Source organism: Oryctolagus cuniculus, chromosome 1 (assembly GCF_964237555.1).
Source record: "Oryctolagus cuniculus chromosome 1, mOryCun1.1, whole genome shotgun sequence".
NCBI lineage: Eukaryota > Metazoa > Chordata > Mammalia > Lagomorpha > Leporidae > Oryctolagus > Oryctolagus cuniculus.
The window spans coordinates 38,972,232-38,991,447 of NC_091432.1; the positions used below are offsets into that span (position 1 = coordinate 38,972,232).

Genomic DNA, 19,216 nt, shown 5'->3' on the forward strand with positions numbered 1-19,216 from the left:
GGCAGCTGCCAAGGAAAAGGAGAATGGTTAATGAAGTATTTTTTAGTTGTTTGAACTAGTTAATTGTTGAGTTATATCATCAAGTGAGTTCTCTCTCTGCTGATGCTCCACGGGAGAACTGGAAATGGACCGCATACCTATCATGTATGCACTTGTCTTTAGTCTGCATCTGTTCATAGGCTAAAAATGAAGTCTACTTAAAACTCTTACCTGGAGGACTTTTATGATTTTGAAGAAAATATGGCTGCAGTAGAGCTAGGACATATTTTTATTGTCCTCAATAGTAACATCAGAAACCACCCTTGCCAGCAAGTCTATTTTGTCAAGCCTTGGGGTTTGTTTTTTTTAACTGGGTGCTGCACTTTGAATAACAGAACACTAGGAAGCCACACTGAAACCTTTTTTTCCCCCCAAAGATATTTAAAAGGAGAAATCAAATATCTAGGTACATTTCAGAATTTTGGTTATAATTTAAAATAAAAAATTTAACATCTCTGTGTTTTCTGAGCATTGTATCCTGAAGCCAAATTATGGATATTCCCAAGTATGTCTTTGGTGCCATGTTTTCTTGCTTCTTTATAAAATTTCAGCCACTGATTCATTTTCTGTAGGATTAAATGCTTTTAATCTCATATTATTTAGTTAACATCATTCTAAATTTTGTTTTTCAGGGATATCAGTATGAACAACATTACTCAATTACCTGAAGATGCATTTAAGAACTTTCCCTTTCTAGAAGAGCTGTAAGTATTATTTGGAGAAATGTGTTTTGTGTTCATGCCACCTCCCATTCTCTGTAGAATCTTTAAATACAGAAATAGACTAATGTTTCTCTTTAGGAACATTTAGATAGTTTAGTGTCAGTGGGCTTGGTGCAAAGAAAATCATGTTTTCTTGGGAAAACAAACTTGATTTTTAAGCAGTATAATTACTGCAGTTAATTTTGAAAGCCAGAACTAAAAAATACCACGTCCATAAGACTTCTCTCTCTCTCTCTCTCTCTTTTTTTTTTTTTTTTGCTGCAATTATTATAACTATGCATGCTGCAGTGATACAATTTAATTACAGTTTTATCCTGCGATATCAGGGCTGCTGGATAATTACTATTGTTGCTGAAGGAGTTGCTGTGCGGGTAACAGAAGCGTAAAAAATGACTCAAGTTGCTGGAGGATGCAACAGTCTACACTGACAGAGAACAGAAAATGAAATATAGATTCTCTTGGATATTTGCAGATAGCATTTGGGGGTGGGGTGCAGGCATGGGACATCATCCAGCTCTCTAAGAATACCTTTAAATCAGTTGCATCTCATGTTGCCAATTTTTAACAGTTTATATTGTAGAAAAAATTATTTTCACTTGTTTTAACCTGCATTTTGTAATACTGTGCACATGTTTTTGAGTCTATAATCAAAATAGCAAACTTTTAGATTTTAAAGAAATTGGGAGTTCTGATTATATTTTAAGAATACAGGTTAAGGGGCTGGCGCCGTGGCTCACTTGGTTAATCCTCCACCTGTGGTGCTGGCATCCCATATGGGCACCAGGTTCTAGTCCTGGTTGCTCCTCTTCCAGTCCAGCTCTCTGCTGTGGCCCCGGAAGGCAGTGGAGGATGGCCCAAGTGCTTGGACCCCTGCACCCACATAGGAGACCAGGAGGAACACCTGGCTCCTGGCTTCAGCTCGGCGGAGCTCTGGCCATAGCGGCCATTTGGGGAGTGAACCAACGGAGGGAAGACTCTCTCTGTCTCTCTCTCTCTCATTGTCTGCAACTCTACCTGTCAAATAAATAAAAAATAAAAAGAATACAGGTTAAAAACAAAGAAAATCAGACTTGAATCAAATTGATATACCCTTTCATAGGCTAAGCTAATAGATCATATAATGTATAGAGTTTGGAAAGTGATAGTTTGATATTAAGAACAACAAAGAGATCTAGCCCTGAGAGTCTAAATTAGTTTTACAGATGTGTCTCATACTCCAGCTGTTGAGTATCGATCCAAGTCAATGAATGTCTCCTATCTTAGTTGGGACCCTCACCTACAATAGGGAACAGGAGTCAAATAAGATATTCAGATTGTGCGTCTGCTTCTGACAGAATAGTGAAATAGCAGTTAAGTGTTTAATGAAGTACCTACACTACTACTTAGTTGAACATAATGCTCTCATAGCAAAAATGGCATGGTGATTATCTGCCACTTGCAAGTTTGTGAACTGAATCAAATTACTTAGCCTCTCTCTGCTCAGTTTCTTTGTCCATAAGGTACAGATAGTAATAGTCTCTCCCCCTAAGCCGGCGCCGCAGCTCACTAGGCTAATCCTCCGCCTAGCGGCGCCGGCACACCGGGTTCTAGTCCCGGTTGGGGTACCGGATTCTGTCCCGGTTGCCCCTCTTCCAGGCCAGCTCTCTGCTGTGGCCAGGGAGTGCAGTGGAGGATGGCTTGGGTCCTTGGGCCCTGCACCCCATGGGAGACCAGGAAAAGCACCTGGCTCCTGGCTCCTGCCATCGGATCAGCGCGGTGTGCCGGCCGCGGCGGCCATTGGAGGGTGAACCAACGGCAAAGGAAGACCTTTCTCTCTGTCTCTCTCTCTCACTGTCCACTCTGCCTGTCAAAAAAAAAAAAAAAAAGTAATAGTCTCTCCCTCTTAATATTCTAGAGAAGACAATACGAGTTAATATATTTTAAGTGCTTAGGACAGTGCATGAAACTGAGCAAGTGTTATATAAAGGCCAGCTCGCATTTATTTTACTATTTTCAAGGTGCACAAGAACAAAAAGCAGTAGAATATTTACCACATGTTATCTTTAATTTTTTTAATTGAGAGGTAGACAGCTGCTGGTTCACTCCCCCTATGTCCACAACAACCCAGAATTCAGTCTGGATCTCCCATAGTGGTGCCAGGGGCCCAAGCATCTGAGCCATCATCTGCTCTTCTCTGCTATGTATGCCAGCAGGAAGCTGGAATAGGGAGCAAGTCTCTCTTGAACCAACCCACTCCAGTATGGTATGCTGGTGTCCCAAGTAGTGTCCTAACTGCTGTGCCACTCATTCACTCCACCAAATATTATCTTTGGATAAAAAGGCTAAGTGTCTGTTTTTTATTAATAAATCTTATTTTAAAAGATTTTATTTTATTTGAAAGGCAAAGTTACAGAGAGGCAGAGGCAGAGAGAGAGAGAAATCTTCCATTCTGTGGCTCACTCCCCAAACGGCCTCAATAGCTGGTGCTGGGCCCATCCAAAGCCAAAAGCCAGGAGCTTCTTCCAGGTCTCCCATGTAGGTGCAGGGGCCCAAGAACTTGGACCATCTTCTACTGCTTTCCCAGGCCAAAGCAGAGAGCTGGTTCAGAAGGGGAGTAGCTGGGTCTCAAACCGGTGCCCATATGGGATGCCAGCACTGTAGGTGATAGCTTTACCAGCCATGCCACAGCATTGGCCCCTAAGTGTATATTTTTTTTAAGATTTAGTTATTATTTGAAAGAGTTCAAAGAGAGAGGAAGAGACAGAGAGAAAGAGGAGAGAGACTTTTACATCCACTGGTTCACTCCCCAGATGGCCACAATGTCTGGGGCTGGGCCAGATGGAAGCTAGGATCCAGCAGCATCCAGTGGGTCTCCAACATAGATAGCAAGGACCCAAACACTTGAGCCATCCTCTGCTGCTTTCTCAAGCTCATTAACAGCAGCCAGGACCTGTACCAGTTCTCATGTGGGATGTCAGTGTCTCAGGCAGTGGCTTTACCTATTACACAACAATGCCAGCCCCCTAAGTGTATGTTTTATATTTACCTCCTGCATTTTTAATAATGGACATCAATGGTTTTATAATGAAGTTTTTAATTTTTACCTAAAAATTTGAATTGAATTTAAAAAAGTAAACCATGTATATGAAGCCTCCACCTCCACCCCTTAACCAACCTTTAAGGTGCTTATATATCTTCGTTTTCATTCTCTATGTGGTTTTAGATCTTAGGATTAGTCTCTTTACAGAAATAATTGTATAATGAAAGGACATTAACCAGTAGTTGTTCAATTGTTGTATAACCATTGTGGGCTAATGCCGGTGCCGTGGCTCACTTGGCTAATACTCCACCTGTGGCGCCAGCATCCCATATGGGCACCAGGTTCTAGTCCCGGTTGCTCCTCTTCCAGTCCAGCTCTCTGCTGTGGCCCCGGAAGGCAGTGGAGGATGGCCCAGGTGCTTGGGCTCCTGCACTGGCATGGGAGACCAGGAAGAAGTGCCTGGCTCCTGGCTTCGGATTGGTGCAGCACCGGCGGTGGCGGCCATTTGGGGGGTGGGGGTGGACCAATGGAAGGAAGATCCTTCTGTCTCTCTCTCTCTCTCACTGTCTATAACTCTACCTGTCAAAAACAAACAAACAAACAAACAAAAACAAACCATTGTGGGCTGTGTGATGCATCAGGCAGGAAATGGAGATGACTGCCTCACTCTGGATGGAGCTATTGTATGCAGACCACCTCTGCTAATGCCTCTGATTACCAGTTCTGCCTTTAGGATTTTTATAGTGAGTGCCTGGATGTGGAGTCAAACCTGATTAATCTGTGCCTTATGAAGCGCACATGTTGGATTTCTTAAAATCTCAAATAGCTAAGCATATATCAACCTCATGAATTCTGTCAACCAAGACTTTTAATTAGAACCAACTTGAATTTGACCGCCAGTTCTTTTAGCTAGGTCATGTTCTCCATATTCTGCTGTTGTACTAACAAAGCCTATCAAACCAAGCTGGTACAGTTTCTCTAACTACTGTATGGGATTTCAAAAATGAATTTGGTTAGGAGAGTAGAGTGTTATGTTTAAAGAACATTTCAAAGTAGTCTTTAAAATCTGGCAATACTTTAGGCATTCAAAGAAATTTATTTTCCATATTAATATAAGCATAGTATGTTTTTTCTTTATAAAAATATAGTTGATTTTGACATTCCAAAATGATGCTGCTATGACTATTGTAATATTTCATAAACAGTGTAACCATTTGTCCAAAAGTCATCTGGAAGTCATTTAGGAATGACTGTGAAGTTGAATACCCTAGGTAGAAATAACTGATTTGCTGAGAGTTTTTTCCATGTTAGTTAATGAGGTGTGCTTTACAAGATGTGAGTAATTTGGCCACATTTGATATGGTGAGCTAGAATGCTTAGAGTTTTAGGCACAATCATTTCCCAAGAATATGTAAGAAGTGTTTATAGAAATGTACACATTCACTTATTCTTTCAATAAACAATTGAGTGCTAGTCTATGTTGGGTCCTGTGATGAATGCTAGGGATACAGACACAGCATGGTCTTTTCTTCAGAGTTGACAGTCTCCCTAGAGCTGTGTTACCCAGTACCACATCCACTAGTCACAGGTGGCTATTGAAATTCACATGTATAATAATTAAAGTTAAATAAAATTAAAAATTCAGTTCCTTAAAGTTGAACTAGCCACATTACAAGTACTCAGTAACTGTGGATACTTATTAGACAGTGCAGATATTAGATTGTTTCCATTACTGCAGAAAGTTCTATTGGGCAATGTGGATCTAGAGGGAGAGATGAAAGTAACACGTTACATCACCGTACAGAAATGTGTATGGCATAAGCAGAAGCCTAATGCAGTGTATGAATTCAAGGCTGTGAGAGATTTTGGAAAGTCTTCCCAGAATAGCTTCCACTGAGTCTTTTTTTTTTTTTTTGTAATAATCAAGCTCTTCTTTATTTCTTTTAAAACTTTATTTATTTGAAAATCAGAGTTACAGAGAAAGGGAGAGACAGATGGGAGAGAGATCTTCCATCTGCTGATTTACTTCCTATATGACCACAACAGCCTGGGCTGAACCACGCTAAAGCTAGGAGCAAGGAGCTTCCTCTGGTCTCCCACATGGGTGGCAGGGGCCCAGGTACTGTTGCTTTTCCCAGGCCATGATTAGGGAGCTAGATTGGAAGTGGAGCATCTGGACTTGAACTTTTCACCCACATGGGATGCCAGCATCACAGGCAGCAGCTTTATCTACTATACCACAGCACTGGCTCCTTCCACTGAGTCTTGAAGCATGATTATAATAAGCGTGTTCCATGAAGAACTTCAAAGTGCATCCAAAGGCATGATGTACGCCAATATAAGCAGTGGCTTTTTGTGACCAAGTGGAAAGGTCAATTGAGAGAAATGTCAGGAGATGAGGCTAGATCATGGGGTACCTTTTTAAGCTAAGGAGTTTTGATTCTATCCTGAAGGAGCTGAATTTGATATGAGCGTGAGCAGTAGGGAGATGAGGCACTTTGCCCCAGTGAATGACTGGGTGCCATTTATTGAGCCTGGGAACACAGAGAGCCCTTTGTTTAGGGCCTAAAGAATTAAATTTTATAATAAAAACAGGATGGTAAAGAGGATGTGGATAGAGCTTTACGATGTACAGAAGTCCATTCTCATAACTGAGGAAAGTCAGTCTTACCAAAACGCTGAGCTGAAGAGGTTAAGAGTGCTGTTCAAGTTCACATGCCTTGTATGTTGTTTTGCTGGGACTTGGAATCAGGTCTCCAGCGCCCTGCTTTTTTTTTCCTGAAGCACTGTAAATGATATGTATTTATACTCAAGGAAATGTTCCGTCCAAGGTTTTAAGTGAAAGGGACTTTAAGTACTATTGTGGTCAATTGCTTTATTTTCACGTTTGACCTGCTTTCAGAAGTTACCTGTAAACCTGCCACCCCCACCCCCAGAAATACAGAAACATAGATTCTGGCTCTACATTTACTCTATACATGGCTCTGAAATCTTGAGTCTATACTGTACCAAGCTGAATGCGCCTGATCTTATCTGAAATGTTGAGAAAGTCTCTTGATTTTTTTTATACTACCCTTTCCTAGTCTTTAACATGAGACAGTTGGGGCAGACACTTGGTGAAGGAGTGAAGTAGCCCTTTGGGACACCTGCATCTCATGTAAGAGCACCTGTTTTGAATACAGGCTATTCTCCTTCCAATCCAGCTTCTGCTAGTGAGCGTCCTAGAATGCAGCAGATGATGGTTCAAGTACTTGGGTCCCTGACACCCCATAGGCTCCTGGCTTTGGCCTGGCCTGGTCCCAGCAATGGTGGGCATTTGGGAAGTGAAGAAGCAGATGGAAGATAATGCTCTCTTTCTCTCTGGCTTTCAAATAAAGTAAAAATACATAAAATGGGACATCTCATAGGGCCACTGTACAAAGGCACTGAGATAGTTTATGCAAAAGTGCTTCGTGACCATAGAGAGCTTGGTCTAGTAAGGTAAATCTGACTCATCATCTTAAACATTGCTGTCTTTTCCTTGAAGTCTTTGGAGGAGGAGAGATTTTGTTTGGGGATATGAGTTGGAGTGGTCCAATGTGAGTATCTGTTAGCAATATAAAAGAAAAGTCAGAATTTGTAGAAAACATTCAGTTAGCACTGACAGGATCTCTGGCCTGATGTGCGATACTACCACAGATGTTTTTGGTTCTCCTTGAGATTTGTCAGGGCATTAGTAGCCATTTGGGGAATGACTGAAATTTAGAGTTGTGAAAGTGATTTAGTTAGAAACAGCAGGAGGAATATCCAACTATTTTCTGTAGACTGTCGTGAAAATTCCTATGGATTTTACTTTGATGTGGCAACAGCAGTAGAAACTGTCACCAGCTCTGGCACTTGGACTATTATTGTTTAATGCATATTCTATGACTGGGATAATTCTATTCGTTGCAAAACACTATTTTACTTTGGAAGACTTCACAGCGCTCAAGGGCTAATAGGTGTCTGAGTACCAATTCCATGTTACTTGTCATTTTGTTTCATCTGTATGAGAATTCTAAGTGGAGCACCACTTTATACAAAGGGACTAGCAGTAGATTTAAACACAGGGGTGGGCACGTGGCACTGCAGTTAAGACACCACTTAGTTTACCTGCACCCGTGTTGGAGTCCCTGGGTTTGAGTCCCAGCTCTGCTTCTAATCCACTTTCATCTAAGGTGTACCTTGAAAGGCAGTAGGTGATGGCTTAAGTACATGGGCCCCTGATACCCATCTGGGAGACCAGGATTAAGTTTCTGGGCTCTGGCTTTGGCATGGCCCACCCTTGGCTGGGTTGCAGGCATTTGGGAAGTATTTTTCTTTCTCTCCTTCTCTCCTTCTCTCCCTCTCCCCTTTCTTTCTGCCTTTCTAATAAATAAAATGATAATAAAAAATACAAACAAAGGCCAGCGCCGTGGCTCAATAGGCTAATCCTCCACCTAGCGGCGCCGGCACACCGGGTTCTAGTCCTGGTCGGGGTGCCGGATTCTTTCCCAGTTGTCCCTCTTCCGGGCCAGCTCTCTGCTGTGGCCAGGGAGTGCAGTGGAGGATGGCCCAAGTACTTGGGCCCTGCACCCCATGGGAGACCAGGAGAAGCACCTGGCTCCTGCCTTCGGATCAGCGTGATGTGCCGGCTGCAGCGCGCCAGCCGTGGCGGCCATTGGAGGGTGAACCAACGGCAAAAAGGAAGACCTTTCTCTCTCTCTCTCTCTCTCTCTCATTGTCCACTCTGCCTGTCAAAAAAAAAAAAAAAATACAAACAAGGATGGATCAAACTTAAATAGCTTTAAATAGTTAAATTGCCTATGTACACTTACAGTTAGTCCTCTATATCCATGGGTTCAGCCAACTGGGGATGGAAAATATGTGGGAAAACAGACTTTTTATTGTCATTATTCCTTAAGCAATACAGTATTCCTTTTTTTTTTTTTTTTAAAAAAAGATGTATTTATTTGAAAGGCAGAGTTACAGAGAAAGAGAGAAGGAAAGACAGGAGAGATCTTTCATCCACCGGTTCACTCCCCAAATGGTCACAATTGCTTGGGCTGGGCCAGGTCAAAGTCAGGAGCCAGGAGCTTCAGGTCCTCTATGCAGGTGGGCAGGGGGTTTTGGACCATTCTGTTGCTTTCCCAAATGCATTAGCAGGGAGCTAGATTGGAAGTGGAGCAGCTGGGACTCGAATCAATGCCTCTATGAAATGCCTGCATTGCAGGCCATGGCTTAACTCACTGAACCACAGTGCCAGCCCCAGCAATAGAGTATTCTATTTACATAGGATTTACACTGTTTTAGAGATTGCAAGTAATATAGATATGATTTAAAGTATACTGGTGGATGTGAGTAGGTTATAGAGAAGACTGCACCATTTTATTTAAGGAACTTCATCACTCATGGATTTTGGAATCCGTGGGAGGTAGAACCAATCTCTCACCGATATTGCAGGAAGATTGTCTATATAACATGTCAATTTTAATTTCATCTATCCAATCATATATATAAATAAAATTAAATCCTCAGAAGTGGGCATTCCATGCAGTGGTTAAGACACTGCTTGACATAGTGATATCCCATATCAGAGTGCCTGGAATTTTAGTTCTGGCTCTGCTTCCAGTCCAGCTTCCTGCTAATGCACACCCTGGGTGGCAGCAGGTAATGATTCAAGTGGTTGTGTCCTTGTCACCCATGTGGGAGAACCAGATGGAGTTCCCAGCTCATGACTTTGCCCAGTTTTGACTTTCGTCAACATTCAGGCAGTGAAACCAGCAGATGGGAGATCTCTCTCTCCCCCTCCCTTAACTCTCTGTCTCCTCCTTTCTTTCTTCCTTACTTCAAAATAAATAAAATAAAGATTTTTTTAAGATTTAAGAAGTCCAATTCATTTATGAATAACATACAGTAGTATGAAACACATATAAAACATTCTGCATATGTAATATATATAACACTCTGTATTAACATAATATCAGACTTTCAAACTTTTAATTTTATTTGAGAGAAAGAGACAGAGAGAGAGAGAGAGAGAGATCATCCATCTGCTGGTTCATTCCCTAAATGCTAGCAAAAATCTACCAGGAGCCCAGAACTTAATCGTGGTCTCTCATGTGGGTGTTAGAGACTCAAATATTCGAGCTGTCACCTGCTACCTCCCAGATGCGTGGGCAGCTGGATGCCTGAATACAAAGCGAAGCCAGCACTTGGGCCAGCCACTCCAATATGGAATGCGAGTATCAGAAGTGGTGTCTTAACCACTCCAACAAATGCCCACCCCTAGACTTTTAAAATGTTCCAGTCAAAAAGGATTTTCATATACCCTTCAGTCAGATTTCCCAAATATTAGTACTCTTTTTTACGACATATATAAAATATATTTCTTCTGAACCATTTGAGAATAAGCTGTATGCGTAAAGCTCCCATATCTCTAAATACAGTAATGCTGATTCCAGAAACACAGGATACTATCTTAACCAAAATTGAACACAGAGATTCACCTTTGATATAAATAAATAAATATTTCATATGTAAATATATATTTATAATGGTCTCATCTATAATTTTTTTACTTAAATTTTAATAGCCCACTGATGATCTTTATAGAAGAAAAAAATGTATGATCCAGGATTTAATTCAGAATTGTGAACTACATCTGGTTCCTGTGTCTCAATAGTTCATTTTAAAATTTCTAGAATGATTTTCTTATAATCTCTATTTGAAATTATGTAGATAATTAAAATTAGTCAAACTTGGCAAAGAAATTATTTTAGAGTACAGTAGAAAAATAGTGGCAGTTAACATTTATTGAGAGTTTGCTATGTGCTGAAACTTTAATATATTCCACTCAATGAGGTACACAGGGTTTGTTATCACAGGTTTACAAATTAGGATATGGAGGCTTTTTTTAAAAATATTTATTTATTTGAAAGGCAGAGTTAGAGAGAGGCTGGAGCTGAGCCATTCCAAATCCAGGAGCCTGGAGCTTCTTCCAGGCCTCCCACATGTGTGTGCAGAGGCCCAAGGACTTGGACCATCTTCTACTACTTTCCCAGGCCATAGCAGAGAGCTGGATCAGAAGAGGAGCAGCGGGACTTGAACCAGCACCCATATGGGATGCTGGCATTGCAGGTGGAGGCTATACCTGCTACACCACAGCAACAGCCCCAGTGTGGAAGATTTAGAGGTGAAAAGCCTTGATATGGTCACATGGTAAATAGCAGAGCCAAGAGTGGAATCAATATCATTGTGGCTCAGTTCATTCCTCTTCATTTTTAAGCCTATAATTTTGCACACTGCAAGGCACAGGAATGGAAGAAAGCTGAAGAGGGCATCCACTCACCTGCAGCTCAAAGTGGGTCTACAACTTGCCATCAAAGGTAGTCAGCTGCCCAGTGTGTCCTGCAGTAAGGTCACTGGAAGCATTTATTAATAACAAGTACTTTCTAGAACAAAGTTTTCTTGCCTGGTCTGTCCATTTTACAGTTGAGGTCATTGAGACCCAATCGGAGATAAGTGGCTTGCTCAAAGTAACACAGTAAGTATGTCTGAGCCAGAGTGAGAACTACAGTTTAGTGCCTTTTTCACTATATCTCATCAACTTTGTTTTTAAAGATTTATTTATTTATTTGAAAGTCAGAGTTACACAGAGAGAGAAGGAGAGGCAGAGAGAGAAGTCTTCCATCCACTGATTCACTCCCCAATTGGCTGCAACAGTTAGAGCTGCACTGATCCGAAGCCAGGAGCCTGGAACTGCTTCTGGGTCTCCCTTACGGGTACAGGGGCCCAAGGACTTGCATCATCTTCTGCTTTCCCAGGCCATAGCAGGGAGCTGGATCGGATTTGGAGCAGCTGGGACTCAAACTGGTGCCCACGTGGGATGCTGGCACTGCAGGTGGTGTCTTTACCTGCTACACCACAGTGCCAGCCCCTCCCATCAACTTTTATGTCTCTGAGATATATAAGTATCATTGCATAGTTTTTTCATAAGATATACTTTCCATAAACTTAGAAGACCCTTCATATACATTTTTGCTTCAGAATAAATTTGTGTTTTAGTTCCATATTTCCACAAACTTGTTTAAATACCCTTGTAGCCTTATTGGGTCATTTACAGGTAGAGAAAGTATCTATTGTTTCCTTCTAATACTTATAAGGCACCTTCTGTGCTTCCAAACTAAACATTTACTCTGTCTTCTCCTTTGATGACACCTTCTAGATATGTTCTATCAACCAGTATTTTCCAGAAAAAGCAAAATAGTTCCTCACTTTTTCTGATAATGTTTGATAGCTAAAAATATTTTTTTGGATGCACTCTCTCATTTCATGTTGTAGTCCTCTGGGAGGATGGTTTGGTAGCAAAGATCATTGCTCTTACTATTTGGATAGACGTGGTGAGCTCATAGATGAGTGTTGCTTTTCTGATTCATACCATTTCCTTTAATGAGCCATTTGAGAGCTCACAGATTAGAGAGTAAGGGTGAAAGAGAAATGGGAAGGGAGCTTGCATAATTGGGACCTATTCGAACTGTATAAGCCTTCCAAGAACATTGTTTTGTTTTAACTCATAAAACTCTGTGAGCTGTATTTATCCCCATGTTGCTGATAAGACTAAGCTTTTTTTTTTTTTTTGTCAGAGATTAAGTTAGCCCAAAGTCACAAAGCTCATTAAATTAAAAAGCTGTTGTCAATCCCAGGTCTGATTATGCCCCTGTAGATATGGAGAGGATGAGAAAAGACTAGACAGTCTACTGATTCTACAAACATTCGTTAGGTAAAGCACTAAATGCTGTATTAAATGAGATTTTTTTGCCTTCAAGGGAGAGGAACTGTATACTCGAGGTATGAGAGTTCAAAGGAGAAGGGAAATTACTTCTAGCAAGAAAGATTAAAGAGACCTCATCAAAGAGTTGGCATTTCAGGAGAGCCTTGAGGGATGGTGGGAGTTACTCATGAGGAGATGTGCAAAGGAGCATATGCATAGATGGGGAGACAAGGTAGTAAAAATGTTTGGTTTGGTTGAAATGTTGAATTCTTGAAAGAACATTATGGGAAAGAAACCTCGAAAGAAATTTGGGGCCAGACTGAAGACTTTCTTGGCAGACTGGTGGAGTTTAAGGTGTTGAGTGACTAGTGAAGTTTTTTGAGCTAGGGAGTAATTTGATCAGATATGACCTTCAGTAATTGTTATCTCATAGCAGAGAGTTTAGAATTGAGAGAGGTCAGGGAAACAAATGAGAAGCTGATGGCAATAACGTAGATGAGAATTATTTGAGAATCTGCATTAGAATAGTGAGGGTAAGGAAGGGACCTCTGTGAAAGATGTTATAGAAAACGAATTGAGGTTATCTTAACTGGCGTGGCAGGGAAGACATTGACATTTAATTTTAAAATTACCAGAAGTTGAATGATGTTTTGGCAAAATTAGAGACAATTCAGAAAAAGAAACTGTTTCCTAAGAGAAGATATTAAAGGCAGTTTTGGTTGAGTTCATAAAGGATATGGGGACGAGCATTTGAAATAGGTATGGAGGACATAAAAGAGATGCATGGACACAGATTATAGAATAGCATACCATGAGTATAGACTTGGGAGTCTTTCTTTTGAGGTGATTATCAGAAACATGAGATTGAGAAAGCTGGCCAAGGGAGAGAGGGTGGAAGGACGGGAAAAGAGGCAAAGACGTATCCTTGGGAACGAGTGGAGTCAGGGTGTGGAAAGATCAAGTGCCAGACGAGAAAGAGATCCAGGGCAGAGTTCTGCCCCAAGAGCTGTGGGAGGGGAGATTCTGACCAAAGAAGTGAGAGATCCACACTGACATGCTGGAGGGGAATGCCCATGACCAGATACTGAGAAAAGGCCTTGACTTGAAGTGTATTTAGAATCATGCAGTAGGGTGCAGAGAGTGACCTTGGGGTAAAGAAGCTAATTGAGAAGCAGGCATTAAGGAACTGCAAGTTCCTGATTTGTGGATAGTAAAAAAAAAAAAGCCTGGAACATTTTCTATATTTGATGGGAGTCTACCAGTTTTAAGAGGCAGAAACCTAGCTGAGGCATAATAGAGGATTTATTGGTACATGTAGAACTAGAAAGTCCAGAGGTGGAGTTGGATTGAGCTAATGCTGGATCTTGAGGCTTAAAAGTAATGAGAGTTTTCTCATGCTTTCCATTTCTGAGCTTTGGCTATCTCTACTTTTGTGTTTTTGCTTTATTGTTTCCTGTTACAAATAGTCTATCTCTCTATGGTGGAAAATATAACCTTCAGTGGCCTCGAGTGTATCTAAGCATCTTGAGACACTTTATGAATAAAGAGTTTTCTGAGGAAAACTTTTAGGAGGACTGTGATTGGCCAGACTTGCTTCACAGTGCTGTCTTTGAACCATGGGATGGGCTACCTGGAATCATGGACTCGTCTGCAGTAGAACTCTCAAAAGAAGAAAAAGAAAGCAGGGAGGGAGACATGCTAGAAGCATCCATATCCCAACCCACTAGACTGTAGTAACTAGGCACGCTGTGGGAACTGTTTGTGTAATTGGAATAATCCAAAATAAACCAAGGATTGCTGGAAAATACTAAGGGCCCACTTAAATCCTCGATAATATAAAGTTGTAGTGGAACCAACTGAGTCTAACTTTGTCCGGTAGTGCCTAGGAGTCTAGGAATAGAGGTGATGAAAGATGTGATGTATTTAGAATTTGGGTTTGATGAACCAGGATTTAATAGGGGAGCAAGGAAAATCAGGAGAATCAAGTAGTTCATTGTTAGTGTTTGGCATGGGATTCAGAAAGTGTAGAGGGGCAAATGAAACTGCAGTTTGCTGGTTCATTTATTTACTTTCATCAAGGCTGTTTATTTGTTCTTTGACTAAATATATAGGTAATGAACTACAAGTATATATGAAAGTGTATTTTATTTTTACTAGCACAATTAAATTTTCCAGTGCAGAATTAGGCTAAGTCATTTCTTTCTTACACTTATTCAATGTAGTATTAATCATAGGAGTACTTAGAAGTAATCAGAAGCAAACCCATGAACTAAAGAAATCTGTACATGACATGAAAGAAAGGTTTTCTCATGAAATTGAGATTTTAAAGAGAAATCAAGGCAAAATATTGGAAATGAAGAATTCAATAGAACAAATAAAACATTTCGTGGAAAATCTTAACAACAGAATTGGTGAGGCAGAAGAAAGATTATCAGAGGGGCTGGCACTATGGTGTAATGTGTAAAGAAAGCCACTGCCTGCATCCCTTATGAGCACTGGTTCGAGTCTTGGAAACTCCACTTCCAATCTATGCTATGGCCTGGGAAAGCTACCTGCGTTTCCGGCATCCCATATGGGCACCGGTTCTAGTTCCAGTCCAGCTCTCTGCTATGGCCTGGGGAAAGCAGTAGAAGATGGCCCAAGCCCTTGGGCCCCTGCACCCACGTGGGAGACCCAGAAGAAGCTCCTGGTTTAATTCCTGACTGTTCCAGTTACAATATAGCTTCCTGCTAATGCAGTAGGGAAGACAGTGGATTTTGGCCTAATGCCTGGGCCCTTGCCACCCATGCGGGAGACCCAGATGGAATTCCTGGCTCATGGCTTTGGCCTTTCCAGACCTGACTGTTAAACTTATTTTGGGGTCTTTCTCTTTCTCTGTCTCTCTCTCTCTTCCTCTTCTCCACCCCTGTTGCTCTGCCTTTCAAATAAATAAATCTTTAAAAACCAACAGTTAGCAGAGGCTGGCATTGTGGCCTGATGGGCTAAACCACTGTTGGGTTAAGCAGCCACTTGTGATGCCAGCGTCCCATATCGGAACACATGTTCAAGCCCTGACTGCTCTACTTAGGATCTCATTTCCTGCTAATGCTTGAGAAAGTGGTAGATGGTGGCCCAAGTATTTGGGCCCCTCTTATTCACTTGAGAGACATGGATGGAGTTCCAGGCTTGTGGCTTCTGCCTGTCCCAGGTGCAGCCTTTGCATCCATTTTGGAGTAAACCAGCAAATCAAAGATCTCTGTCTCTGTCTTTTCCTCTATGTCACTCTGTTTTTTGAATATATGAAATTAAACTTACAAATAAAAAGAAGTTAACAAATATAGAGCCTGGTGTTCTTTGTAGTTCTTTGTGTATAACTTCTTAAGGTGACAAAGTAGCTGTCTGCTGTATCCTTCAAGACTTCATCCTCAGCTTTCAGAAGGAAGGATGAAAAAGGGGAAATATCCCAGTAGTCAGCTTCCTTTAAGAAGACATCTTGAATATACCAGTAATTCTGCTTGCCTATCATTGGCTAGAATTTAGTCACATGGACACACGTAACAGAGGATGTTGGGAAATAAGACCCTTGAGTTGGACATGTTGTCTGGACTACAGTCAGGGTTCTGTTACTAAGTAGGAAAGGAAGAATTGTTAGTGGTTAGGTAGTTAGGTAAGGTACAAGTAAGAAAACCATTCCAAATGGCTTAAACAGTTTCCAAATGCCTTGTAAAGCAAGGTAATACAAACTGTTCCAGGACTGGTAGTTGCTCAGCCACATCTAGAAACCAGTTCTCTCGTGCTATCCAGTTGCCTTTCTCTTGTATGGGCTATACCATGGCTATTGTCACTTCTCATAGCTTATTACATAATTCACACAGGGTTTCATCCAGAAAGAGAAAACAGTCATACCTACTAATATTGCGTTATTTAGAAAGAAAGCTATCTTTGTCCTTTCACTATATTGACCAAAGATGGAGTAACTGGTTAGGTCTGCCTCTAACCAGTTACTGGAATGAATATTGTGATTTTTCTGAGTCATGAAAAGGAGGGGATATTTGAACAAAACCAGGTTCTGCCAGGAAGGTGTGGAATTGGTGCTTGGTAGGCAACCAGCAGTGCCAGCCAGATTTCCTCTCTCTATTATGCAGATCTCACCCAGTGTGTGGTCTGTTTTGAGTCTCTCCTGCCAAATGAAGCCTTTCCTGGTCGATAGCACTGGACTGTGTGCCTTGTTATTTTGTGCTTCAGGTGTGTCATTGTATACTTGTCTCCTCATCTTAATGGCTTTTCTCCAAGGAAGGATCTATTACGCTTCTCCTGTATGATGTTTGGTGGCAGTAATAACATTTTAAAAAACATATTTATTTATATATTTACATACGTATTTGTTTCTTTGAAAGAGTTACAGAGAGAGTGACAGGTGGCTGTATCAGCCAGGGATAGGCCAGGCCGAAGCCAGGAAACAGGAGCTTCTTCCAGGTCTCCTATGTGGATAGCAGGTGCTCAAGCACTTGGGCCACCTTCTACTGCTTTTCCCAGGCCATTAGTGATCAGAAGTGAAGCAGCTGGGTCTCAAACTGACACCCACATGGGATGCTGGCCTCACAGGCGGTAACTTTACCTGCCACATCACAGTGCTGGGCCCTAGTAATGACATTGTTTAACCTGAAATTGAAGGAGGGGTTAGACAAAGGGTTTCTTCTCATTTTAAGTTTCTTGATATTGGAAACCTTATCAGCCTATTTAAAAGTAAATTCCATTGAAGTTTATGCTTAATGAATTGTACTTATTTAAAATGAAGTGAGTGAGAAACATCCTGGGAAAATCTCAGTACTTCCTTTGCCCTACATATGTTGCTTAGTCTGTTACAGAAGCTCAGTAAATATTTGTTGGTTGATGTTAGTTATTTTTTAAAGCTATAACATATTATTTCCTCACATGGGTGGATATTACATGTGTTTATTGCTAGAAGGTAAAATGACTATGTTGTCAGGAAAACTTTGCTCAGGAAATGTCAGCATTGCTGGAAGTTTTATTGATTTATTTCTAAAATAAAGTCATACTTGGGTTACTGTAACAGGAAACAAGAGATAAAAAGACCAATTTGATGCAGGTGGAACTGAAATATCTTTGAATTGAGTAAAACTTTTTAGTATATAGAAGAGTTTTAAAAGCCTTGTAGATGGAGATTTAGCAGGTGCATATTTACTTTTTAAGTGTTATTGCTTTAGTTTTTGTGCATTTATAGAGAGATATACAGTGATATATATATGCTTAATTTCCCCCATCTCTCTGAAGGAACACTAACTTAACCACCTTAGAATTTCTGTAAAAAGTATTTCTTAATACATGTAATAAGTTTTTTCTTTTTTTAAAAAAAATTCTTTATTTGAAAGAGCCTTAGAGCCTTAGAGAAGGAAGGTGAGACAGAAAAACAGTAGTTCCCTCCCCAAATGACTGCAATAGCAAGGTCTGAAACAGACCAAAGCCAGAAGCCAAGGATGCCATCTGAGTCTCCCGTGTGGGTGGTAGGGGTCCAGACACTTGGGTCATCTTCTGCTTCCCAGGAATATTAGCAGGAAGCTGAGTTGGAAATGAAGTATCTGTGAATTCAACCAGCACTCCAATATGGGATGCTGGTGTCACCAACAAATTAAACCCATGGTGCCACAATGCTGGCTCTAATACCTGTATATTCTCAAAACATATTCGCTATTTACAAATCCTTTTATAGAAGTTATATGAAAGTGGAAAAATTTTCACTGTTCTTTGAAGAAATAGGGTAAGTCAGACATGATAAGTTGATGTGGGATTACTCTTATAATCTATATTGGATGAGGTTTAACCTTCATGGCGGAATATCCAAGGGGAACTATCAAGGATACCACTTGGTTGATGGCCTTCTTCATTCACTAAGAAAATAACCACATCCTTGTTCCTCTTAAAGCCAGTGGCAGAAAATAACACAAAATAATATTGTTCTATTTCTAGAATTTTTGAGGGTACATGGATTTCAAAAATTTTTTGCACCAACATATAACTTATTTGTAAATTATTTTTTCTGTGAACTTTTTCAAACTTGTACATTACTTTATTTGCATTGTTTTATTTCAAGGATTTATATGATTTAGATATACTATATGACCTTGGGCAAGGCACATAGGAAACAGGTTCACATTTCTCATTTGTTAAAAAAAGAAAATAAATCCAAGAGTGAGTGCTTGGATGATAAATTTATCTGGCCCAAGACAGATGATTGTTTAATGGACCAGTATAGTAGGATTATGAAAATGAGAAATACTGCACAAATGTTAGTATGCTTTTATTATATATATTGATATCAAAGATACCTTAAAGGTAACCAATACACCTCTTTTGGTGTCTTGATTTTTCACAAGAGTCATCATAATTCTAAGCCCTTGATCAGGCCCTAACATATAAATGAATATGTGATTCAGGACTTACAGCAGAAGTAGTGTTGTAATATTTTTTGCTGTTTAAAACAGTTGCAAAAATTTTGGATCCTGCTGATTTGAAAGTATACTTAATAAAAGAATGTCACTTACCTCCTGTTAAATGCTTTCCTGTGGCTCTACTTGCCCAGTTCATTTCTAAACGAGGAATGCCTTCTCTGAAGGTAGTGTTCTAGGCTGATGGTTGTGCCTGTTGTACTTTGCACACAGCATGGCA

General features: G+C 40.6%; 1 protein-coding gene across 7 annotated transcripts in view; it reads left to right on the plus strand.

The window, feature by feature from the left end:
* The window catches only part of LGR4 (leucine rich repeat containing G protein-coupled receptor 4), a 121,425-nt gene that overhangs the window by 63,858 nt on the left and 38,351 nt on the right, over positions 1-19,216 (plus strand). For all 7 annotated transcript variants that reach the window (XM_017345627.3, XM_002709023.5, XM_070072127.1 and 4 more), the window contains exon 2: positions 672-743. In XM_017345627.3, coding sequence (XP_017201116.2) covers positions 672-743 — 72 coding nt within the window. The remainder of the gene's footprint in view (positions 1-671; positions 744-19,216) is intronic.